Source organism: Delphinus delphis, chromosome 8 (assembly GCF_949987515.2).
Source record: "Delphinus delphis chromosome 8, mDelDel1.2, whole genome shotgun sequence".
Classification (NCBI taxonomy): domain Eukaryota; kingdom Metazoa; phylum Chordata; class Mammalia; order Artiodactyla; family Delphinidae; genus Delphinus; species Delphinus delphis.
In genome coordinates, this window is record NC_082690.1 from 99,256,191 (window position 1) to 99,281,931 (window position 25,741).

The 25,741-nt window shown below is 39.1% G+C and overlaps 2 protein-coding genes across 3 annotated transcripts in view; both read left to right on the forward strand.

Annotated features, from left to right (window-relative positions):
* Positions 1–17,915, forward strand: part of ZFP91 (ZFP91 zinc finger protein, atypical E3 ubiquitin ligase) — a 31,410-nt gene extending 13,495 nt beyond the window's left edge. The window contains exons 3-11 of one of the 2 annotated variants that reach the window (XM_060018947.1): positions 5,623–5,832; positions 6,088–6,124; positions 6,497–6,598; positions 7,505–7,639; positions 8,422–8,472; positions 8,897–8,975; positions 10,307–10,421; positions 12,597–12,696; positions 13,280–17,915. In XM_060018947.1, coding sequence (XP_059874930.1) covers positions 5,623–5,832; positions 6,088–6,124; positions 6,497–6,598; positions 7,505–7,639; positions 8,422–8,472; positions 8,897–8,975; positions 10,307–10,421; positions 12,597–12,696; positions 13,280–13,790 — 1,340 coding nt within the window. In that variant the 3' untranslated portion in view covers positions 13,791–17,915. Of the gene's footprint in view, positions 1–5,622; positions 5,833–6,087; positions 6,125–6,493; positions 6,599–7,504; positions 7,640–8,421; positions 8,473–8,896; positions 8,976–10,306; positions 10,422–12,596; positions 12,697–13,279 lie in introns of both variants that reach the window. The other variant, XM_060018946.1, reaches the window with a different exon arrangement.
* Positions 17,916–18,193: 278 nt separating this feature from the next.
* CNTF (ciliary neurotrophic factor) lies at positions 18,194–24,003 on the forward strand. Its single transcript, XM_060018955.1, has 2 exons — positions 18,194–19,485; positions 20,739–24,003. Exons 1-2 carry the CDS (start codon positions 19,372–19,374, stop codon positions 21,225–21,227), a joined length of 603 nt encoding a protein of 200 aa, XP_059874938.1. The 5' UTR covers positions 18,194–19,371; the 3' UTR covers positions 21,228–24,003.
* The last annotated feature ends 1,738 nt before the right edge of the window (positions 24,004–25,741 follow it).

Consider the following 25,741-nt stretch of genomic DNA (forward strand, 5'->3'; position numbering starts at 1 on the left):
CTGCCAGATATTTTCCACAGTGGCTGCACCATTTTACATTCCCACCAGCAATGTACAAGAGTTCCAATTTCTCCACATTCTCTCCTACACTTGTTATTTCTCATTTTTAAAATTATTATTGTAGCCATCCTAGTGTGTATGAAGTGGTAATCTCATTGTGGTTTTGATTTGCATTTCACTAATGACTTATATTGAGCATCTTTTTGTGTGACTTTTGGCCATTTGTGTATCTTCTTCGGGGAAATAACTGTTCAATTCCTTTGCCCATTTTTTAATTGGATGGTTTGTCTTTTGTTGTTAAATTGAGAGTTTTTTATATTCTGGATATTAGACTCTAGATATATGACCTGCAAATATTTTTTTCCATTCCGTAGATTTTCTTCATTTCTAAGAGTTACTTAGTGTTAGCTCTTACAATTAGGTCTTTGATCCATTTTGAGTTAATTTTTGTGTATAGTATAAGGTAAGGGTCCAGCTTCATTCTTTGCATGTGGATATCCATTTGTTGAAGAAGCTATTCTTTCCCCGTTAATGGTCTTGGCAACCACGTCGAAAATTATTTGACCATAGACGTATGGGTTTATATCTGGACTCTCAGTACAGTTCCATTGGTCTTTATGTCCATCCTTATGCCAGTCCCACACTGTAGTACTGATTGATTACTGTAGCTTTGTAGTAACTTTTGAGATTGGACAAAGTGAGTCCTCCAATTCACTTTTAAGATTGTTTCGGCTAGTCTAGGCGCCTTGCATTTTCATATGAATTTTAGGATCACATTTTCAATTTCTGCAAAAAAGGAAGCTGAGATTTTGATAGGGACTATATTCAATCTGTAGATCTATTTGGGGAATATTGCCATTTCAGCAATATTTAAGTAGTTTTTTTCTTTTTGATTGAATTGTAAATGGAATAATTTTCTTAACTCCCTTTTTGGATTGCTCATTGCTGGTATAGTTAAAGTAATTTTTGTCTGTTTATCTTGTATTCTGCAACTTTGCTAAATTTGTGTATTACCTTTAATAGTTTGGGGGTTTTTTGCAGATTCGTTAGAAATAAGGTCATTTCATTTGCAAATAGAGGAGTTTTACTTCCTCCTCCTATATATGTGCCTTTTTTCTCTCTTGTCTAATGCTCTGACTGGAACTTCCAGTACAGTGTTAAATAGAAGTGGAGGGAAAGGGCATCCTTATTTTGTTTCTGATCTTAGGGAAAGAGTTTTCAGTCTTTTGCCAGTGAGTTTATTAGCTCTAGGGGTTTGATAAATGCCTTTTATCAGGTTGAGGAAGTTCTAGTCTATTCCTAGTTTATTGTGCATTCTTATCTTGAAAGTTTGTTGATTTTGTTAAATGCTTTTTCTGAATCAATTGAGATGATCGTGTGGGTTCTTTTTTCCTTCATTCTATTAATGTGGTATATTACATCAGTTGATTTTTGTGTGTTGAACTGCTCTCATAATCCTGGGATGCATCCCACTTGATCATAGTTTTAATGTGCTGCATAGTCTTAATATGTGCTGGATTTGGTTTGCAGGAATACTGGTCTGTAGTTTTCTTGTGATGTCTTTGTCTGGCTTTGGTATCAGAGTTATGCTGGCCTTACAGAATGAGTTGGGAAGTGGTTCCTCCTGGCCTTTTCTTTCACTGGGAGGTTTCTGACTACTAATTCAGTGTCTTCACTTCTTAGAAGTGTGTTCAGATTTTTGGTAATTTGAGCCTCCTCTTTTTTTCCCCTCCGTCTAGCTAAAGGTTTGTCAATTTTGTTGATCTTTTCAAGGAACTAACTTTTGGTTTCATTGATTTTTCTTTGTTGGTCTACTATTTTCTTAGATATCTCTGCTCTACTCTTTATTTCCTTCATTTTGCTAGCTTTGGGTTGGTTTGCTCCTTTCTGCCCCCTTTTTCTTTAAGGTGTGAAGTTAGGTTATTGATTAGACATGTGATTTTTTTTCCTATTTTAATGTAGCCATTGATGTCTATAAATTTCCCTCAGAACACTGCTCTTTCTGCAGCCCATGTTTTATGATATGTTGTTCTTTTGTTTTGTGGTTGTGGTGGTGGTGGTTGGCCACACCCCATGGCAGGCAGCATCTTAGTTCCCCGACCAGAGATTGAACCCTTGCCCCCTGCAGTGGAAGCGTGGTGTCAGGGAAGTCCCTCAATCTTTTTAAATTACTTGAGTGGCTTAGTATATGGTCTACTCTGGAGAACCTTCTGTGTGTACTTGGGAAAATGGTGTATTCTGTTGTTTTGGGGTGAAGTATTATATATCTGTTAGGTTTAATTTTGTTTTAATAGTGTTGCTCAGGTCCTCATTTCCTATTTGAATTTCTGAGTAGTCATTTTATTCATTACTGAAAGTAAGATATTGAAGTTTCCAAATTATCTTAGTAATACCTATTTCTCCCTTCAATTCTGTCATTTTTTGCTTCATATATTAGGTATGTATAGGTTTATAATTCTTGTATCTTCTTGATTGATTGACCCTTTTATTAATATACAGCGTCCCTCTTTGACTCTTAGAACAGTGTTTTGGCTTGCAGTCTGTTTTGTCTGATATTGATGGAGCCACTTGCTATCAGTTTGTTTCCCCCCAAAAGATGCTGAGTACCTGTGAATGTAACATTACTTGGAAGGAGGATGTGGAGTTTCTTGTCTGTGTAGAATTGTGGTTTTTTTTAGATTTGGGGGCATTTTTATCCTTTATTTCTCCAAGTATTCTTTCTGCTCCATTCTCTGCTCTCCTTCTGGGACTCTGTATGTTGATTTGCTTAATGGTCCGCCACAGGTCTCTTCGTCTCTGTTAATTTTTCTTCATTCTTTTCTTTCTATTCTTCGGACTAGATGCTCTCAGTTGTGACCTGTCTTAAAGTTTGCTGATTTGTCTCCTTTCTCAGATCTGCTGTTTAATGATTGCAGATATTATACTTTTCAGCCCTAGAATTTCTGTCTCGTTCCTTTTTATAATTACTGTCTTTTTGTTGGCACTTTTCTATTTGTTGAGACATCATTCTCCTGATTTCCTTTAGTTCTTTGTCAGTGATTTCCTTTAGCTGTTTGACCATATTTTAAAAAATCATATTCTTTGTCTTGTGTGGTCTCTCTAAAGGCTCTGCTTGGTTAAGCTTGTGCCCAACGTGTGATTTGACAGAGATTTCCTTACGTGGCTTGTTTTTAACTTTTTTCTTGCTTCAGTGTTTACTTGGTTGCTGTAAACCTATGACTATATCCCAGAGTTCTTACAAAGTTGATTCTGGCAGGTGTGTGGTGTGTGTGTGTGTTTCTGAAAAGGGACATTTTTGCTGATGTCACTCTCTGACAATGCTTTGTTTTTAAACTATAGAGTTTTACGGAATGGGTATGTTATTCAATAAAATAGGCTATTATGCTTTATAAGGATAAGCAGTTCTCATCAAATTGCTGTTATTTGTCCAGTGGATAATATCCACAGTATGAGAAGATGTAGGCATACAGTCCTTTCATCGTGAAGTATAAAAGAGCTTTATTGAGTATAGGAAGTTATGGAATAGGTTTAAAGTCCAAATTAGCATAGCTGGGTTGAGTAAAAGAAATAATTTTCTCCTCATTATTTAATGTTCAGTACTTTATGGAGGGTATTGAATTGCTCCCTTTGAAGAAATTTTCTTAAAAGCAGCCATGACCTACATGTAGAAGTCCTTGATTACTAGTCTCAAGACAGGATTTTAAAATCCAAGTCTGCTTAGATAACTTTGTGATCTTGAACAAGTTGTCTTCATTGGCATTCCAGTTACTTTAAGGGGAAAATTCATTGGATTGTACTTAGACTAGTTAATCTTTAAGATATTTTCAACTGTAAACTTTTTATTATTATTATTTTGATACTTGAAGTAGCTCAGATAGTAGAAAGGTAAGAAAGACATTTTAATGGTGAAAGGGGAATCAGAGGAAACGTATATCTGATTTAACAATTATGTCTGTTTTTTTTAAAGTTCCCACTGCTATTCATATCTGCATTTCAAATGAATGTTATTTCATTACCTTAATATGTTCTCATAAAACTTTCAAACAGTGTAGTTAAAGCTGAAATATCCCCCAGTCACCACCTTGTTCCATAGTGGAGGAAACTATAGTTTTTCAGATCATTTTTTTAAAGGTTAAGCAAAAAATATTACCATACTATATGTGTGTGTGTGTGTATGAAGTTTTATTTTTTCCATTTAACAACATTTTTGCCAGTAATTCCATGTCATTCTTTACAGATACCTCCATATGTTTTATTCTATCTTGGTGATATATCATGGTTTATTTAATAAACAGTGGCTCCTTAATGTAGAGAGTTAGGTTGTTTCCATATTTTGGCTATTATAAACATGTTATAGTGAACCTCCTCCATGTGCCAGTTCATTTTCCTAGGGTAGATACTTTGAGGTGGAATTACTGGAAGTATTTTTGGACCTTCCCCTGGAAGGTGACCAGTATTTATCTCAATTTCTTGAAATTTGTCCAGAAGTGTTGTTGTGATATATAGATATAAATACATAGATTTATTTATTTATACCATGGGTATACACACATATATATAATATTTGGACACTTTATGGATGTGGGTTTTATAAGTGTGATTATAGTTTTGTAGGATAAATTCCTAGTAGTTGAAATGAACGTGAAAAGGTATATGTACTTATAATTTTGATAGATGTTGCCAGATTGTCCTTTATAGAAAGGTTTTGCTGGTGTTCACACTGTTATCTCTATTAAGAGTTCCTATTTTCCTACAGCCTTGCCAATACAAACATTTGGATCATTGCCAATATGCTACAGCAATATGATTTTCATTTGAGTTTCTCTTGTTACGAGTGGATTGAGCTTTGTTGTCATTGTTTTTGTTTGTTCATATATCTGAAAACCATATGTTTTTACTGAGTTGCCGTTTTTCTGTTGGGCTGTTAGACTTTGCTTATAGAGGAATTTGCCATGCAGAAAACTTTATGTTTATATAGTCAGATGTATCAGTCTTAAGACCTAAATTCTGTGCTATTCTTAGAAAGGACTACCATTCTGAGATTATTAAAAGGATCTTCTATGGTCAATATAGGCTCACTTTTAATATACTAAGTAAAATTATTGAATAGAATCAAGGGAAGGCATTCCTACCATGGAATTCCTCTTTATGGAATTCCTCTTCAGTACTTACTTGAAGCATTGTTTGATTATTAAATCGTCTAGACGTGTGCTTCTTTCTTATAGTAGATCTGGTCTTTTTGGGACCACTCACTCAATTTAGTTTCTTCTGTCTTAGATCTAAAGGTTAAAATATAGAACAAAAGGTTAGATCTTAGGTATATTTCTCTTAGCATTATTTTTTAGTATATATATAAAATATACTATAAATGTAAAATAACTACTTTGCAACATACAAAGTTTTTTCTTTAGACTGATGACAATAAGGATAAGTTTTATCAAATTTTACTCTCGTCTTGTTGTTTCTATTATATCAGTAAAATTCTGAGGTTCCCCCCCGGGGTGGGGGGAGGAAAAAAACCATTTATCATCTTTCCATTGACTATATTTGTAAGAGTAGATATACAGAGATTGTTATTGGTTAACTATAAACTTTAAAAGAATGATGTATGTTTTCATTTAGATCCCAAGGAAGAGAAAGAGGAAGAAGGTTCTACCGTCCCTCAGGAAGTTTCCGTTGCTGCAACTAAGCCTAGCCGGGGCTGGCGTAGCAGTAGCAGGACATCTGCCTCTCGGCATCGTGACACAGAGAACACCCGAAGCTCTAGGTCCAAGACTGGTTCATTGCAACTCATCTGCAAGTCAGAACCAAATACAGATCAGCTTGATTATGGTACAGTGAATATAGAGTATGGTTATTTATTAACCAGTTGCCTGTTGATTTTAAACGTAATGTTGAACATTTACCAGAACAGCTTAACTTTCAGGGGTAAGTGTGGTGTTATAGGAAGGATTCCTTTTTGACATTTTGCAGATAATTCTCCTTTTGTGTAATTACCCTAGGCAGTAATTTGGTTTGAGTCTCTTGGCTGCAGAGAGAAAATATCTATTCCTACATAGATAAAGTTTTGTTTTGGACTTTTTCTAGATGTTGCAGAAGAGCATCAGTCTCCAGGTGGCATTAGGTAAGAAACTTTTCATATTTCGTATTTAAGCCCTTGGGGATGTAGAACACAGTCAGTCATATCACATGACTCAGAAGTTGTTTTCTACTTGAAATAATTGTCAATTGTTTTTTAACTCTTAGTGTCACTGAGCCATCATTGCCTTGCCTTTAATGGAGTGATAGCATGTCTAGGATTTATGTATTTTTTGTTTCAATTATTATTCTTTAGGATAAGCAGCTAGATTGCAGTCCAACTACACCATAAGCATGAAAATCCTAGATAAGTTACTGTAAATCTTCAGCTACCTCTAAATAAATTACTGAATAAAATCAAGTCAGATATAATTCATACAGCTGGAATTTCTAACCTCTGTTTGCTTCTTTTTAGCAGTGATGAGGAGGAAGAGGAGGAAGACGAGATGTTGATCAGTGAAGAAGAAATACCGTTCAAAGATGATCCAAGGGATGAGACCTACAAACCCCACTTAGAAAGGTATGTCTCAGATTTGTCAGTGAAAAATAAGTTAGGAAAGCATCGTTGCATGCTTTTATTTCACCTTGTTGCCAAACGAATGGATATGGACGTAATTTTAAATGAGTAATTAATTATGCACTTGTTTTGCGAATCTAACATTATCTTATTACTCCCTCATATAGCCCTCTCTTCCATTTATAGAACTTTGTTTTGATCATATTCAGATTATTATGATGTCTGCCTGTTTTATCTTAAGGTATCATGAATTGCCTGAATACTTAGAATTTTTTACTTTTGTTTCTCTTTACAGCTATAGTGAGATTTGATTCTAAGGCATTGTTAGCTTGCGGAGGGGGCGGGTTGTCTCATAGGCTCTAAATATATGTATGATGTACATATGAGGAATAGCTGGCTGGAAACCACATTTCATGGACTGAGGAGCATAATTTTATTTTATTTTAATTTTTAAAATTTTGCATTTATTCATTTTATATATTATGAACATATTCTCTTTTTTAAATTTATTTTATTTATTTATTTTTGGTTGCCTTGGGTCTTCATTGCTGTGTGTGGGCTTTCTCTAGTTGTGGCGAGCGGGCTTTCTCTAGTTGTGGCAAGCAGGGGCTACGCTTCGTTACGGTGCACAGGCTTCTCATTGCGGTGGCTTCTCTTGTTGCGGAGCATGGGCTGTAGGCGTGTGGGCTTCAGTAGTTGCGGCGCGCGGGCTTAGTTGCTCCGCAGCATGTGGGATCTTCCCGGACCAGAATTCGCAGGCGATTCTTAACCACTGTGCCACCAGGGAAGCCTGAGGAGCATAATTTTATAATAAATCATTGATAACTCCTGGCTTTACCCTTTTGTCACAGTTGTCCTTGAAAGGGTCCTTTGCTGGATACCAGTATTGAAATGTATTTGTATTTTCAGGGAAACCCCAAAGCCACGGAGAAAATCAGGGAAGGTGAAAGAAGAGAAAGAGAAGAAAGAAATAAAAGTGGAAGTAGAGGTAGAGGTGAAAGAAGAAGAGAATGAAATTAGAGAAGATGAGGAGCCTCCTAGGAAGTGAGTAGGCAATTCCTACTAAAAATGGAAATTTAACAGATTTTCAAGCCACTAGTGGAAAAAGGGTAGGAGTGTGAGGAATGATATTGACATATGCATATTGCTGTCTCAAGCAGCTGACAATTTCATTGGAAAGACTCTGCTCAAAAGCTTCAAAAGTTTAATTCAAAGCAATACTTAAGAGACATTCAGTTGAGTGGGTAGGACAATAATAGCTCTAGGGATGCCGAGGAGGTAGAGGCAGCAAGAAGAGTATGGCAAATATGGATCCTCAGAAGAGGGGCAAATAAAGCAAATGATGTAATAACCTTGATCAGGTGAAAACTTTTAGCTAGCAATTATTTCCTGTTGCAGAAATAGCTTTTTTAAGTGTCTAGGCTTTTGTCTCTATTGCAAGGAGAGTCTAGTTTATGTTCGTAGGGTTTTTAGATAATAGACTTGTTTATTCTACTTTTTAAATTGATTAAATATAAGTGATAGACTTCTCACTGAAACAAGTCTTCAAGTAGTAACCTTGAGGTTTATCCAAATCTTCCATAGAAATGTGTAGTTTATGAAAGGTATATATTTTAACTTGTGGTGCAGACTTATTTGTAAGTGAAATTGCTTCAGAGTGAAATCTTTGTTTGGTTTGCCAGATATGTCTTTGGCTTTATGTATTCTGGGTTATCCTTTGTTTCTGCCACCTGCCCTTTGGTCTTGAGGGTATGTCCTCAGCTCTCCTTTACTATATAAGCTTCAATCTGGAATATGTGGACAGTTACTCTGCTCTTTAATTATAGGAGAGGAAGAAGGCGAAAAGATGACAAAAGTCCACGATTACCCAAAAGGAGGTGAGTAATTTATACTCCTGCTGTGTTGTGCCTTCTTTCTGGTGGTGGGCACTTCACTCACATGTTCAGCCCTCATAATTATCCTGTGGGAATGGCTAGTTAAAAATTTCACAAAAGCAACTTCATTAGTGTCCTTGATGCAGAGTTACTATGTTTTTATTTCCATTGCAGGATCTTAAAGTTTCTAAAAATTTTAACACTTCTTTGCCTTTTGGGGAGTTACTAGTTTGTTTTGTGCTCTTTTCTAAAAACTCTAAACATTTGGCAATTTCTGGTTACTTCTAACATAAATTCTGTGCAAGCTATAAACTTAGAGATTTTAATTCTTCATACTGTAAAATACCTATTCCCTATAGTGCAGTTTGGCCACTGTGCAGAATGCCTCTTTTCTGTTGCTAACTTTTCTCCTACATATTGCTAATAGAAAAAAGCCTCCAATCCAGTATGTCCGTTGTGAGATGGAAGGATGTGGAACTGTTCTTGCTCACCCTCGCTATTTGCAGGTCAGTGAAGTTGTTAAATAAGGTAGCCTTGCAGGTTACGTTCCATTTCTAGTTCTCATACTTCATGAGAGTTTACAATTTGTGGACTTGTGTAGGCTTTATCATTAAATGTGTAATGTCAAGGAAAATCTTTTTGTAAACATCAAATTACTTCAGTTGAGTTTCTGTTGTTGTTGTTGTTTTTAAGTGATTTAGAACCTGAGCTTAAATATTTCCTTGGGATCTTGGAATATTCCAGTGTTCATGGTGTAAATACTCCTGATACAAGAAATGATTGCATAACAACACACCAAGACACAGTGGAACAGATTTTATTTTAATGTGTATTTTTAAAGAATAAAATTAGCAACTAAAACCAATGACTTTTTGAATCCTATTTAGAATAAATTCTAAAATTTTTAGTTTTTAGGTGTTTTTTTTTAAGTGAGCAGGGTTTTTTAAAATAATTTTATAAATTGCTGTGCGTTCTGCATGTTTTTAAAAATTTATTTTTTATTTTATTTATTTTTGGCTGCTTTGGGTCTTCGTTGCTGCGTGTGAGTTTTCTCTAGTTGTGGTGAGCAGGGGCTACTCTTTGTTGCGGTGCGTGGGCTTCTCATGGCGGTGGCTTCTCTTGTTGCGGAGCACGGGCTCTAGGCGTGTGGGCTTCAGTAGTTGTGGCTCGCGGGCTCTAGAGCACAGGCTCAGTAGTTGTGGTGCATGGGCTTAGTTGCTCCGCGGCATGTGGGATCTTCTCGGACCAGAACTCGAACCCGTGTCCCCTGCATTGGCAGGCGGATTCTTAACCACCGCGTCACCAGGGAAGTCCCAGATTTTTTTTAATGAGTAAAGATACAGCTTGTATTTAGGTCTGGCAGAAAACATGAAGGTGAAATAATAATTACTAAAGCTTAAGAAGTGTTTGATCTTTATTTAGCAGCAAGTATAACATAGACTAAGGCCTTACTTTCTGATTCTGGTTCTACTATAATAATGATAGCTACACTTCTTTTGTCATGTACTATTTGCTGCACTAAGCACCGTACAATATATGATCTCTGTATTCCCACAACAACACTACAACACAGTTATCATTACCTCCATATAATACTTCCATCTGGAAGTATTATATTCTAAGATCATGCCACTAGTGAATGACAGACCTAGTCTGGAATCACCGTCTATCTGTTTCTGTAGCCTATGTTCGTAATCATTTTATTATACTGCTTCCTGTTCATATACAGAGTATTTGGTTTTCCTTCAGCACTTTTGACTTAGCAAAGGAATGAGCTAAGCTAAGCTTTCTGGAATCCTTATTTTTTATCCCCCTTCACTTTCTTTTACTGTTTTAGCACCACATTAAATATCAGCATTTGCTGAAGAAGAAATACGTATGTCCCCATCCCTCCTGTGGGCGACTCTTCAGGCTCCAGAAGCAACTTCTACGACATGCCAAACATCATACAGGTATTTTTTAAATAAAATGTTTATCAAGTAGCTAAATTCACTGATTCAACATCACCAAGTTTGTTTTACAGCTAAGAAACCAGAGGCTGAGCAACATTAGGTAACTTGCCTGTGGTCACACAGCTAGTTTTAGCAGAACCGGGGTTTTCTAATTCTGTCTCAGGTAAATAGATACTCGTAGTAACTACCTGGACTGAAAATGAGGAGTATGTGGAGAAAGCTGAAACGGGAAGGAGGGCTGCTCATCGTTCATGTTACCTACTGAGGAGCTCTCGACTTCTGCTCCTATTGGAATCGTAAAGGCTAGCTACTAAATTCACATGTAACCTCCTGTTGGAGGAGGAGCTATTGACTCAAAAAGAGAAACAATGTCTTTGTAATTCATGTTATAGAATGGATTCAGACGTCATTCATTTTTATCCACTTGACAGTCTCAGTGCAGTGTAGCTAATAGGAACAAATTAGGCTGGGTATTAGTGGTAATTGAGCATATGCCAGACACTTGATATTCTTAATAATCCTTGGAGGGTAAGACTAGGAATTCCAGTAGCAGAGATTTCATGTCTCTTGCACAAGGTTATATGGTCAGTGTCATATATATACCCTTTCCATCATTTACTAAATGTGTGACTTAGGAACGTTACTTAATTTCTTCTCACTTTTCCTCATTTGTAAAATAAAGCTAATAATGTTACCAGTAACACTGAGTTATTACAAGGATGAAATGAGATAACCTATAAAGTGCTGTTTACTGCACAGGGCCGGGCACCTGATAGCACCGCAATTTAAACTCAGGTCTTAGTCACTCCAAAGTCTACTGTCTTTGCATTACACTATGTTTCTTCAGAGAGTATGCTGTCTCCACTGTTTCTTGATAGAAGCTGCCATTTCTCCACTCCTTCTCCCTGCTACACTGTTTTATCCTATAGAAAAGTAATTTGTGACAACCAGTTTAGACTGTTTTAGTTAAATATTACAAGCCTACTATGACAAACAGTGTTTTAGAAATTCAGTCCATTCTAGATATTTATATTTGGTTGATACAGTTTTATGATGTCAGTGTTAGAGAGGTTTCCTTTTCCAAATTAGTGTTTACTGGCTCCCTTTGAAAATACAATTTATTTAAGCAAGTAGAATGCCCCACATGGGTTTGTCATGCGACTGTGGAGCTGGAAAAGTGGACAAGACCTCAGAGATACTAAGAAATTGTCCCTGAGTTAGAAGTATGCATTTTTAGACCCTACCACTCATTATGTAGAACATAGACCAGACTTTAGCTCCATTAAGAGATGGAGAATCTCAGGCCTTGCCTTAGACCAACTGAATCAGCGTCTGCATCTAATAAGATCCCCAGGTGAGTCCTCAGTACATTCAAGTTTGAGGAAAACTTGACTCTTCTCCCACACTTGGTTTTAGAACTGTTTGGGATAGAATGTAAGATTAAATTGGATGCTGTTTGCCTTTTGACTTAGCCTTGTGTTTTTACTGCGACTATTTCTAGTAATTTTTAAGTGAAAGGCATAGAAAATGGGTAGTGGCCATTTATTCAACAAATGTATGTTGAGCATCTGTTTGTCCACTTTCTCCCCAACCAGTTGATAAGAAATTAAGTCCAGTGTTCCTTTGCCCCATAGAATTTTTGAGAGAAGTTTAAATTGTTTATCTTGGGTAACTTTTTAAAAAATCTGAAATAGAAGATATGAGTAGCACTTTATATTTGGGTCACTTTTCTTTAGGGAATGCCAACTTCTTTTGTTGTTGTTGAACGCTAGATTCTTTATATGTAAGCATTCAGCTTTCACAGTCTGTGAAAAAAGCTGTTTTAAGAATAAAAGTTATGTAAAATGTAGTTGTTTACTTGCTAACCAATTTATCCAAGGTCTGGATTACTGGTAAAATTGAGATTAGGATTCCAGTTCTCATATTTCTGTCTAGCTGTGTTTTTTATTTTTGTTTTTTAAAATAGGTTCGTATGCTACTGAAAGAATGGACTAAGAAGAGATAAAAATGATATTATTATAAGTTTTGTTTATCCAAAGTGCTTATATATTAAAAACAGTATTGCTTGTCCTCTAAATTCACCTGCCTGATCATCTGCTTGTTGTAAGCTAGGAAAAAATACTTAAGAGGGATTCTAAATGGAACACTAAATAACCACATTATTTTTCTTCTCAGATCAACGAGATTATATCTGTGAATACTGTGCTCGAGCCTTCAAGAGTTCCCACAATCTGGCAGTGCACCGGATGATTCACACTGGCGAGAAGCCATTACAGTGAGTACTTGTTTACTGGTGAACATCTGGGGTCTCAGTGCATATACCCCACTTGAGGGTTAGACCCTTTACAGACATTTCAGCCGGCACTGCTATTTTACTTCTACCAAATTAAAGAGTGGGTATTGGGCTTCCCTGGTGGCGCAGTGGTTGAGAGGCCGCCTGCCGATGCGGGGGACACGGATTTGTGTCCCAGTCTGGGAAGATCCCACGTGCCGCGGAGCGGCTGGGCCCGTGAGCCATGGCCGCTGAGCCTGTGCGTCCGGAGCCTGTGCTCCGCAACGGGAGAGGCCACAACAGTGAGAGGCCCGCGTACCGCAAAAAAAAAAAAAAAAAAAGAGTGGGTATTGATTAGGGGAGCTACTTAGTCATGTTTTCTTTTGTTTTCCTCTTTTTCAAACAAACAGAAAGGGGAAAAAATCAGATTAGTTTTCTATCTATTAACTTTTCCTAATCTTTCACAAGAAGTATATATTACTGACTGTTGCTTATAAACGTAACCTCTCAATTCTCACCCTGACGCTAAATTAGAGTCTCTTTATTTCTCTATTTGATCAGCTATTTCGTTTTTCACTCTCCTTAGATGCGAGATCTGTGGATTCACTTGCCGGCAAAAGGCATCCCTTAATTGGCACATGAAGAAGCATGATGCAGACTCCTTCTACCAGTTTTCTTGCAATATCTGTGGCAAAAAATTTGAGAAGAAGGACAGCGTAGTGGCTCACAAAGCAAAAAGCCACCCTGAGGTGCTGATTGCCGAAGCTCTGGCTGCCAATGCGGGCGCCCTCATCACCAGCACAGATATCTTGGGCACTAATCCAGAGTCCCTGACACAACCTGCAGACGGTCAGGGTCTTCCTCTTCTTCCTGAGCCCTTGGGAAACTCCACGTCTGGAGAGTGCCTTCTGCTAGAAGCTGAAGGGATGTCAAAGTCATATTGTAGTGGGACAGAACGGGTGAGCCTGATGGCTGATGGGAAGATCTTTGTGGGAAGTGGCAGCAGTGGGGGCACTGAAGGGCTGGTCATGAACTCGGATATACTCGGTGCTACCACAGAGGTTCTGATTGAAGATTCAGACTCTACTGGACCTTAGAGGAAGGGAAGACTTTGGGCACTGGGACAGCTAAGACTTTGTATTTAAAAGACAAAAAGGACAAAAAAAAAAAAAAATTTAAAGCATTTAAAATCTAGTAAAATAACTGAAGGGCCTGCTTTTTCCATTGTGGATCACAGCACACGTGCGCACACACACGCGCACACACACACGCGCACACACACACACCCCCTCTTCTCCCTCTGTTGTCCCCTTTATAAAATTGATGTTGCCTTTACCAGAAAGCTAGACAAAGAAAAAGCAGCAGCAGCTCTTAAAGTAACGGTTATTCTTATACTCAGTTCCAGCCAGGCAGACTTCCTGCTCATCAGCAGATCCCCCTTTTCAGCCTGTAACTCTGATGTGCTCTGGATCAGCTTTTAACTCTTAATAATATATTAATATTCTCTAAACCCCTTCTCCTCTTTTACTGCTTCCCTATGGTTCTGGCTTCTATCCCCTGCAGCACATTTATCTTCAAAGTATCATATACTTCTAATCTCTGGAGGCTGGCAGCTTGACTTGGCACTTTAGGGCCCCTTAGCAGGGTGAGCTGTTAAAACAGCACACATCTCTCACCCCCTTTCCCTCTATTCCCCCTGGGTTTAGGAAAGGAAGGATACATGGGGACCACCTCCTGCCTCTTCACCTCACCACCTTCCTCAGTCCCCCTCCCAACACCTCCATAAGGTTCTCAGTGGTGCTCACTTGCTTTGCAAGCAGGCTCCCAACAGGGAGGGAACTACTGTCTACATGGTCTCTCTGACCATAAGACAGGGTTCTATATCAGTGAGAAAAGTCCCAGACTAGTGGCAGAAATTTGCACTTTGAACATGTGTGTTTTTGTGTTGTGGAACCTGAGATTCCTTATTTATTAACAAAGTCTGATTTCTCTTTTTTTTTTTTGTCTTTGTTGCTATATTTTGTGGGGCTGGGAGAGATTAGATTATTCTGACATGGGGTCCTTTGCATAAGAGGTACTTGTAGAAGGCAAGATATAGGGTTGAAGAAGCACAGCCAGCCTCTAAAATCATAGCTCTCTAGTGGCCTTTAAGGAAAGCTGGTCCTCAGCACTAACAAAATCACTACAGTAGCCTAGTGCTTTTCCGGAAACCTCTTTAGGGAAGGATGTTAGGTTTGTGGTAATTAGTGGTCTGAGTTTTTAGAGCATCGAGATTTAGGAATTTTGAGGGGGTCAGGAAGGTTGTTCAGGGTCTGAATTATAGATAAAAGGTTTTCTCTTGTGAATTTGTTGATTTTCTTTTTTGTCCCCATCATTTCTTTGTACAGACCTCCCTGTTACCCCAGCTCTGGCCCCTTGCTTGCTTTGGCTTTGGCTTTGGCTTTGGCTTTGCTTTGCTTTATCATTGGTTGATTCCAGCTCCCAATTAGTGAAGGACACTGCCATCAGTGAAGGAATAGTCTGAGTCATACAGTTGTAAGTAAAAGAAAATTGCTCTGTTTTGTTTCCCTTTTAATAACACTTCAGAAGAAGAAAACCTTCAACAAAGTTAATAATCTGTATAATGCTTTGGTTTTCACCTGAAGTTGTAGGAATTATCATTTCCCTCGAGGTAGGGATTTTCATGGGGTGGATTACTTACTGTCCATGGGAAAGACAGTTTTGTACAACTTCATAACTTCCAGAAGACCAAAAGCATATTTTGGCCCATTTTTAGAGAATTAGAAGGGCAGTCTCTCCTACGTACCTCAGAAACTGGAATTAAAGGCTTGCCCTATTCATTGTTTGTCAGAAATGTATGATGGCTGTTGGAAAGAATGAAGTTTTGCTGAGAACAAAATAAGGAACAGCTTGTTTTTCACAAACACTAAAACTACAAAGTTTATCAGTTTTCTCTTTTGATTTTTTTTTTTTCCCCAAGAAGAAGGGTAACAAAACGTCATCTCTGAAAGAGGCTTACTTTACACCCACCTAGTGTCAGTGGTTGGGATGCCAGGGAATAGGGAGTGAAACACCTACAGTGAACAGTCTTAAATGTACTGTTGTTTCTTTTCAGTGTTGCAGATTTGCCATCCCCTTCAGTGTGAGGGTAGCAAATGGAATAAGGTTAGAAGGGATATAGAGTATGCTTTGCTGCCCACAGTAAGGATTTGGAGATGACTTTGGTATGTTGAGTAAATTTGAAAATATTATAAGATTGACTGGATGGGTCTAAAACAAAGTTGTTCCACTCCCGTATTAAGTCCATTTTGTACTGTTTCACTAGCTAGCATCTATACCCCACTTTACTTTTTGTCTTCGTCACATTTATCTTATCCTTTGTCTCCATAAATTACATTTGCAGTTGTTAGTCATCAGATGTTTTAGCCACCTACACAAAAGCAAACTGCATTTAAAAAAAAAAACAACTTTATGAGATAGAGGGAAAATATATTCTTCCCTGTATCACACTCCTCCCCACCAAAAGCAGCTAGCTAGTTCTCAGAAACTTTCTCCTTTCTCTGTTTTTTACTCATCTTCATTTGCCTGTAATTTGTTTCAATAAATTATTACAGCAGTTTGCGATAAATTTTAAAATATTTTTCACAGACTTAAGATTTTTTCCTTTTGAGAAAAGGGGTGCTAGCAAAGTAAAGAGTTGGTTAAAGTAAACTATCTTATACTAGATTCTTTTCCCTTTTCCATTCTGCTCCTCATACGTTTACTTCATTGTCCTTCTAAGGAACTCTTAATCTTAAAATTCTACATTTCCTACTCTTTTTTTTTTTTTTTTTTGCGATACGCGACCCTCTCACTGTTGTGGCCTCTCCCGTTGCGGAGCACAGGCTCCGGACGCGCAGGCTCAGCGGCCATGGCTCATGGGCCCAGCCGCTCCGCGGCACGTGGGATCTTCCCGGACCGGGGCACGAACCCGTGTCCCCTGCATCGGCAGACGGACCCTCAACCACTGAGCCACCAGGGAAGCCCAACATTTCCTACTGTTAATCAAATTCTGCTACCTTTTTAATAACTCTTCCCACAGCATATTCTCCATCTTGAATTAGCAATTCTAAATTCTGAAAATGTACTTAATACAAATATTATTTCTACAAGATATAGAAATACATCTTGTAGAAATACATCTTTCCCCTTGTTTGTGGTTGCCCAGGGTTATTTTGTAAAATTGAGACTTAATATGCTTCAGAGAATTTAGATAAACACTGGCCAAGATTACTGGGAGTAAAAATAGATACATTGAGGTATGGAAAAGCATTCACATAGAGCACTTGAACTTCCTTAGAACCTGTTTGGAGAAAAAAATATAAAGAGTGTACTAAACCTAACTAAAGTTATTACAGTCCGGCTGTTCGAAGCACCATTTTTCCCTCCTGTCTTTTTCCCACTTTCCAGTGTACTCAAGAAAACTGAAAAATTGTAATGAATCAATTTAAAATATTTTATTTCCTAGAAGCCTTTTTTGCCTGTTGTAATATGCAGGACCCTTCTCCTTTGGTGGGAGAGACAGGTAGTTACCTGAATCTAGGTTGAAAAGGTTATGTAAAAAGAAATTATAATAAAAGGGATACTCTGCTTTTCAAATCCTTGTTTTCTCTTAATCTAGGTAAGGCATATCCAAAATAAATATGTAAAGAAGAAAAATAAAAGTTGTCTTCATGGAAGCAACTGGTCTTCCTTGGTTGTACTGAGTTGCAGTTATCCTGGGGTGAAATAATTGATGCTGCCAAATAAGAAAAACAAGTGCCCTCAGAGCAGGTTTTAATATGCGGATACTGTTGTTTGCTCTTGTTGAGAATCAGGTAGTTAACTTTTGACTTAGTTCAGTTCTTGATTTCTAATGCTGAGATGCCATATGATCCTATGATCATTTGACAAAGTTGGAAATCCTTTCCATGTTTCAACCTTAGGAAAGGTGGATTCTTAATCTAGTAAAGAGAACGTTAAGGAAGCTGTGGGGTTAATTTTGCTCTGATAATGACAAAACCCTGATAGCATTTAATATCAGTGCTTCTTCACAAAACTCAATGTCCATACAAAGTTAAAAAAAAAAAAAAAGTAGAATCCTCCTACCTTCTTAAAAAGCCTACTGTGACAACCACCCCAGCCTCATTTCTTTCTCCCCTATGTCCCTCGATTATTGCTTTTTTTTTTTTTTTTTCTTTTTTTTTTGTGGTACGCGGGCCTCTCACTGCTGTGGCCTCTCGCGTTGCGGAGCACAGGCTCCGGACGTGCAGGCTCAGCAGCAATGGCTCACGGGCCCAGCCGCTCCGCGGCATGTGGGATCTTCGCGGACCAGGGCACGACCCCGTGTCCCCTGCATCAGCAGGCGGACTCTCAACCACTGTGCCACCAGGGAAGCCCCCTCGATTATTGTTTATGTATGGAAATTTCCTCCTGAGAAGGCATGTGTTTCAATTTAGAGGTAATGTCCATGATACAAAATAGTGAAAACTGATTCATTTGGGGATGAAGCTTGTAACTCTTACCCAATTGGCGTCATCCTCTAACCTACAGAGTTAAATGCAATAGAACAACAACTCTCCAAGTGCTTTTAAACTCTGCCTTCATTTCACAGTCCAGCTCATTCTCTTATTTTGTTAAGAAGCAATGTGGTATGACTGGGATAAGGAAGAAAAAGAAAAGCATGTTGTCACTTAAGTGAGACTGCCTCAGAAATGTTACCAAGTCAGGGTTGGGTGTTTCCTGTCCTTTGGAAGAGAACAGGCCTAAAATAGTACCTTCCTCATCCTATAGCTACAAGGAAGGCACCATGATTGAGATTACAGATGCTTCCTTAACTGATTTTTAATCAAGTGTAAATTTAAATACTCAGCAAAAGGATGGGAATGAAAAAATGCTGTAGTTTTACAGGATCTATTTCATGTAAACTTTGTGTCTTGGAACAAAATATGAACTACCTAGAGAATGATATTGGAAACTCAGTGGGAGGAACAGTTATAGAATCAAAGACCTATATTTAAATTTTGAACCTAGTTATTAGATTTTGTGCACATTATTTAATTTCTTTAAGCCTCCATTTCTTATGTAAAATGAGGAAACTATCTTGTAGAATTATTCTAAAGATCAAATAAAGGCTTTAAAGCTGTTAGCAGTGTCTGGCCTAGGGTAGATGCTTAATGAATGGCAGCTATATCAATAATAATAACTTAATATTATTGAATAATTTACCAGGCCAAGAAAGAAAAGGACATGGGGAGCACAGAGAGGGTGATAGTAAAATGAACTGATTATAAGTGTATATAAATAGATTCCATCAGGCAGGGGTGTCATGAGGATCAGCGTGATAATGACCTTGTCAAGTGCAAAAGCAAAACAATGACATGAAAACAAGTACACTAGGCCCTGAGTGGAGGAGAGAGTTGGAGGCAGACGCTGCAGGACAGAAAGCTGAGTGAAAAGGGGCCTTTGATTCCACAGGCACAGAAATCCACAGCCAGGAATTTGCTGCCACCTCTGAGTCAGGCAGGGGGCGTGGGTGCCGAATTCCATTAGTAGGGAAATGCCCAGTGGATTTAGCCCGAGAGTCACATTTCTTATTTGGACCAGTATAGACAGAAACAAACCCAGCTCACTTGTTTCCCGGGACAGTTGAGTTAGGGGATGGCTTTCACAGAGCATTCACCGCTGACCCCTCGCCGCCGGGACCTCTGTAGCCGCTCTGTCTGGCTAGCAAGGAAGATCCGTTCAGACCTGACTGCTCTTATGGAATCTTATGTAAGTTGCCTATTTTGCTGTCGTCTATTTTCACTTCATCTCTTCTGATCCAGCCCTTTACCATCATGTTCCAGCCCCGTTATCAGTTACAAAAGCCCTAATCATATAGTCATTTATATATTGGGCACCTGTCGTTTGACATGGCCCCTTCCCTTAAGGAAAGTCATACAACCTTACTTTCTGTAGGCTATTCAGGAGACGTGTTGTTCCTTGAATAAGAAAATATACATGGGGTTCTATGTAGAATTGGCTTTATGTCCTGGAGGCTGTTCCTAATTTCATTACCTGTCTGAATTCTGCCAGAATAGCTTAACCATGAGGCCTCTAAGCTTGGGTTCTTCATGTACATTGTTCTGATTTTTTGAGCTTAGAAACGAAAGATGGAGTTAGGTTTATAGGATTGGGAGAAGAACAGTATAAACCAACCAGTTTCTCCTATTACATTATTAGCCACCCTATACAATCAAAAGTGTTCCTGTGTCTAAATAGAAAGGTCACCTACACTATCAAAAAAGTCTCGTAGAAGAATCACTGGGGACCTGGGGAAGTGTCCGATTCTTAGGGAGCTAACCATGGATCTCAGGTTTTCTGATAGAGGAAGATCCCCCTCGGTCTTCATCTAAGGCCTGCCGTGGAAACACTCCAGGCCCCCGTGGAGAGTTCGGAATTTAGGTTCTCTGAGAATTGGTTTATCTTCATAAAACTCCAGCAGTCAGAAATCAGATTCTTTGAAATACCAATTTTTAGAAAAATAATTGCAATTGACTCCTGTAATAAAGGGTTGTCCTCACCATCGACAGTGAGCAATGGAGAGGCTGTTAGAAAAATTCTATGATGCCTATGTTTTAGAGCTTAGGTGTGGCCATCGTCTTCAGGTATATTTAAAATACTTAAACTCCAGTATGATTATAATACTCCAGTTGCCAGGAGGGAGTGTCAAGTGGGAAGGAAAAATTATTCTAGACCAGTCAGTGGGTGGTTTTCAACCTTTGGAACCTAGTGGAAGCTGTACATTCTCCCAAGAGAAATGAACAGGTAGTCAAAGCAGTATGGATAGTTTCTGGGAGGATAGCTTCTTCCTAAAGTCCGTCAAGGTTCCCAGATGAAGAGTTCCTCATCTAGACTCTCTATTTTCTTTACAATTTGGATCCTTGACCAGGGAAGTGAATAAGATTTTATATGAGATTTAGAGATTAAGTGAGACTGGTGGAGTGATTACAGAAGATGTGAAGTTTTTCTGTATCCTTGACCAGGTGAAGCACCAAGGTCTGAACGAGAACGTGAATCTGGACTCTGTGCGTGGTGTGCCAGTGGCAAGCACTGATCGGTGGAGCGAGCTTAGTGAGGCAGAGCGACTCCAAGAGAACCTCCAAGCTTACCGTACCTTCCATGTTATGTTGGCCAGAATGTTAGAAGACCAACGGGTGCATTTTACTCCAGCTGAAGATGACTTCCATCAAGCAATACATACCATTCTCCTCCAAGTCGCTGCCTTTGCTTACCAGCTGGAAGAATTAATGGTGCTCCTGGAACACAAGATCCCTTCCAGTGAGGCTGATGGGATGCCCCTTATTGTTGGAGATGGTGGTCTCTTTGAGAAGAAGCTGTGGGGCCTAAAGGTGCTGCAAGAGCTTTCACAGTGGACAGTGAGGTCCGTCCATGACCTTCGAGTCCTTTCATCTTGTCAAACTGGGATCCCAGGACGTGGGGGCCATTATACTGCTAAGGACAAGAAAATGTAGCGTTACCCCTCTCTCTCTCTCTTACTTGCTTTCTCCTCTAGTGGAATATATATAGTTTTCTGAGGCCTCACTTTCCCATTCTTAGTTTTGAAAACCTTTAAAACCACAGGCATTTTCATCAGCTAGGGTTGGAGACATGGACAAAAGGGCCTACAGGTTTAGTCTGGGGGGGAGGGATGTGTGAGTGTGTGTGTGTGTGTGTGTTGGGGCCATAAGGGAGTGGGGGCAGGGACAACATCCTTCCACCTCAGTGCTGTGATCTTTCCTACCCACTAAATAACCTTTACAGGCATTTAACAGCCTCCCATATACTTTTAACTTTAGTCCCGGATGACTCTTCTGAGAAGACTGAAATAGTGAATTAAAAGTCATGGACTCTAGTCAATTCAAACTCTTGGATAATAAAAACAGTAACTAACATTTATTGAGTATCTACTATATTGAAGCAATATGTCAGGAGTTTTATGTATATCATAATTTTCACAACCCTGCTGAGGGAGGTGGTGTTATTTCCATTTGGCAGATGAGAAAACAGGCTCACAGAAATTTATAACTCGTTCAAGGTTACCCATCTAGCCAATGGCACCCTGAGTTTGAACCCAGATCTTTCTCATTCCAAAGCCTAGTGCCCTTCACTTTAAGGGCCTGATTATGAACGTCTATCACTGCACCTCTTTGCTGCAGAGAGTTGGAAAATGTATCCATGTAATCTATCCCCAGCACTGAAAAAGCAACCCCCAGCTGTGTCCTGATAATGTTAAAGGCAGTATTTGTTGCCCATATTTGGCAAAGAAGAGAGCAGTGGAGATCTTAAGATTAGTCCACCAGACTTTTGAACTTTGGAAGCTGGGAGTGTGCAGTCATACAGCTTGCTTTCAAGTATCCACTAATGTTCTTGAGTTTGGGGTTGGGGACAGCTTACCAGGTTACCTCACATTTATTGTAATCAGCAGTGCAGTGATACAGGCACTGTAACCCGGGCATTCATGGGCAATGGGTAGAATACTGCTCAGGTTAAAAAGTCACAGAACTCCTTCACCAGACAGAGTCTCTGGACTTAGTCATGAGCAGAGGATGAGGCCCACTCTGTTCCCAGTGGGAATGCCAGTGATTCTGAAACAATACAGAGCAAAGCCTCCATGCTTCAGAACAAAGGGCACAGTTCTGCATTTAACGTTCTTGAGAGAAACAGTATGAAAAGCACCAACTAGTAAATGTGGGCATTAATGTAAAAGGTCATTTACAGTCAGGCCTATGAACTCGTGGTGCAAATGGGAATCCAGAAGTTCTCAGGTGTATCATTTATTTCACGCTACCAATCAATTCAAACTCAAGGTCTTGGGTGGGGGGCCCAAATCAATTTGGTTCACGTATTTGAGGCTTCTATATTCTTAAAAGGACCATGAGTCAGAGGGGGCTAGCTGCCATAGCTTGTGTCCTTTCCTACATGGGTTTATGTCCAAAACTCCATGAAGTCAATATTCTAAGAGGGCTCTGGGTGAGGCAAGGTGGCAATACAGGGGAGGTCCGGCCCTGTTCCCCAGGATGCATCTGTGGAAATGGTAGGCATACAGGAGATCAATACTATTGGTAGACCTGAATCGTAGGATGGGTTTAAGCGGTATGGAGCTGAAGGAGATCAGTGAGGGCCAGAAATCGCTTCCTGGAGGAGGGAGGAGTTCAGTTGTGTCTCAGAGGTTGGCTGAGTACCAAACAAAGAGAAAAGTCATGAGGGGAGAAATAGAGAAGAGTTGCCTGGTTAGAAGAAAATGAGACAATAATAAACATTTGGGTCCACTACCACTAGAAGTTTATCGTTTTGTTTTGTTTGTAATTTTGGTAATAGTATAAAATTTTGCAGTGAATGCATAGAGGCTTAGTTCATTCGAGCTTTTCCTTGTTTGAGTTGTTACTTGTGCTTAAGAGCAGTATTTTGATTGGTAAAATACTTGCTTATTAATGTGAAGCGCTTAGATTTATCTGTATAGTACTTTTAGGCTTTTTTATTTAATGAAGAAAGGCGCGACTCAAATTTCTTTTTTTTTTAATAAATTTATTATATTTATTTTATTTTTGGCTGTGTTGTGTCTTCGTTGCGGTGCGCGGGCTTCTCATTGCGGTGGCTTCTCTTGTCGCGGAGCACGGGCTCTAGGTGCGCGGGATTCAGTGGTTGTGGCACACGGGCTTAGTTGCTCTGCAGCATGTGGGATCTTAGCCATAATAACAAAGACATAAACGTGTGGCTCTGAGTTTGTAGACTTTGCATCACGCTCATCTAAAATGGATGAAGCAAACTGAATAAGGGACTGACAATAGGCCATATACATATAACTCTATATATTAATAAGGTCTTAAAAGGCATAAATTTAGTTCCCATCCCCTAACTCTTATTTCATAAAGGGGATTCCTTCTATCCCACTCCCTCCAGAAAAGTCTCCTCTATGGGGAGAGATTCAGTTCTCCTGAATCTGTCAAGGAATTGTATGTATGAGAATTGATAAATACTTCACGCATTGATTTACAAGGATAATTTGGGAAAGACTTGCAAATTAGCACAAACTGAAAGTCCAAGCATGGAATAAAATTGACTTTAAGACAATCAGGTTTTGAGGGAAGTGAGAATTTTAATAAAAATGGAAAGTGTCAGGTCATAGTCCTGGAATTGCTGTTATTTCATGCTGCTGTGGATTAAAGCCCAATGGATGACTCACTGTTGTGACCGCTGGTCAGAGAGGGAGAGGACAAGTAAATATTTGTGGGAGACATACCTGACAAATTGTTTAGAATGACTTCTGTTTGTGAATCCTCAACTCCTCATGAAGTAGCTGAGCAACTTCTCCTATTGAGTAAAATAGAAATGCAGGACGCAGAGGGGCCTCCAGCAGAATGAGAAAGGGATTGGTGAAGAGGAAAAGGAAAAAAAAAAAGTTTTTGGATATCACTTGAATTGATTTATCTGTGTGTGAGTGTGTGTGTGTGTTACCAAAAATGTTTAGGCCAGGACATTTTAAAAGGGTAGTTTGTCCTCCTGCCTCATCCTACCTCAGCTTCAAGCATCAGACCCAAGAATGAACCTTCTGAATGTTGGTACATTTAAAAAGTGAAAATGATAAAAATGTCATTGTTTCATTCAAAAGCTTCTATGGAGCTCTAAGGTCTACAGATAAAGATGGAGTAAACATATAATTTGATCTTTTGATGAGATTGTGGGGTGTGAGATAAGAAAATCCATGTGCATGTGATTCTTTATATAATAGATTACTTTGATGGGTCTGTTTTTGGCAGATAGATGCAAGAATGAAAGAATAAAGGATTCAGTAATGGCTAACAATAAAGATTTTGCCTCAGCAAGACCACGAGTTGCTCCTTTTATTTCTGTATCTGGATGAATAAGGGGAATTTCAAGTGATTTCAACACTGGCTGAAATGTAATCCTCCCAGCCAGGGCCAGGCTCACTCAAGCGTGCTAGGTAAATCTCTATGGTGCCAGGCCACGGGCATCAACTCCCAAGGCCAGTCAGCCTCAGAAACGGAGATTCCCCCTACATTTATCAGCTAGCCTGTAGATGAGAAATATTTCCTTTTATATAGTTTAATTTCGAGTATTTGAACCCTAATCAAGCCTTTGAAACAGAAGGATCCTTACTAGCCTGTTTCTAGTCAGTTTGAAGGCAGAAACTAAGTTGAGGAAAATACACAGGAGAAAATATACAGCATGGCTAAGAGTATTTTTATCCACATGTTCAAACTCGTATGAAAGGGAATACTGCATTTACTTACTATGTCAGACAGCTCTACCCTGTCTTATGTCATTTGCTCCTCTTTCACAAACAAGGGAAATGAGAATGAGTGTTAACTTGTCCACGGTCCCTCCTCTAGTGTATGACAGATTTGGAGAGTTCTGGCTCCAAGACTCATTCCACTATAGCCAGCTGCCACGGTACAGCTAGCAGTCGAGACTGCTAGCATCTTAGACTGAAATCCATTCTCCATCTCTGTAATTCACTACTCTTGGATAAAGCCAGCCACAGACTTGTACAAAATCACTCTCTGTCACAAACCCTATTATGTTTCCAAACTTTGGGGCAAGTCACTTTTTCTGAGCTCCCTCATTTATGAAATGGAAATGACTTCACAGGTTGTTACATGGTTTAGACAAATCTGAGAATCTGAAAATACTTGTAAATGACATACAAACATCAAGTATACTTAATACCTCAAATAGCTTGGATTAACAGAAGACTTTCGACTGAGGAGAGACTATCTTAGAAATACCAGTTGCTTCCCAGGATCCATCTGGTCACAGCCTAGACTTCACCCTGTTTGTTGTGCCCATGGACCTTTGGCCATTAGAGGCCGACCCAGTTTCACGCACAGCCTCCAGGAATCATCCACCTCTCTGGAGCGGTGAGACCAGGCTGTTCACCACATCCACTAAGATGGTTTTCACAAGCATCAGACTTGTGAAGCCTGGCTGGCTCTGTAAAGAACCAAGGAAACACGCAAGCCAAGGC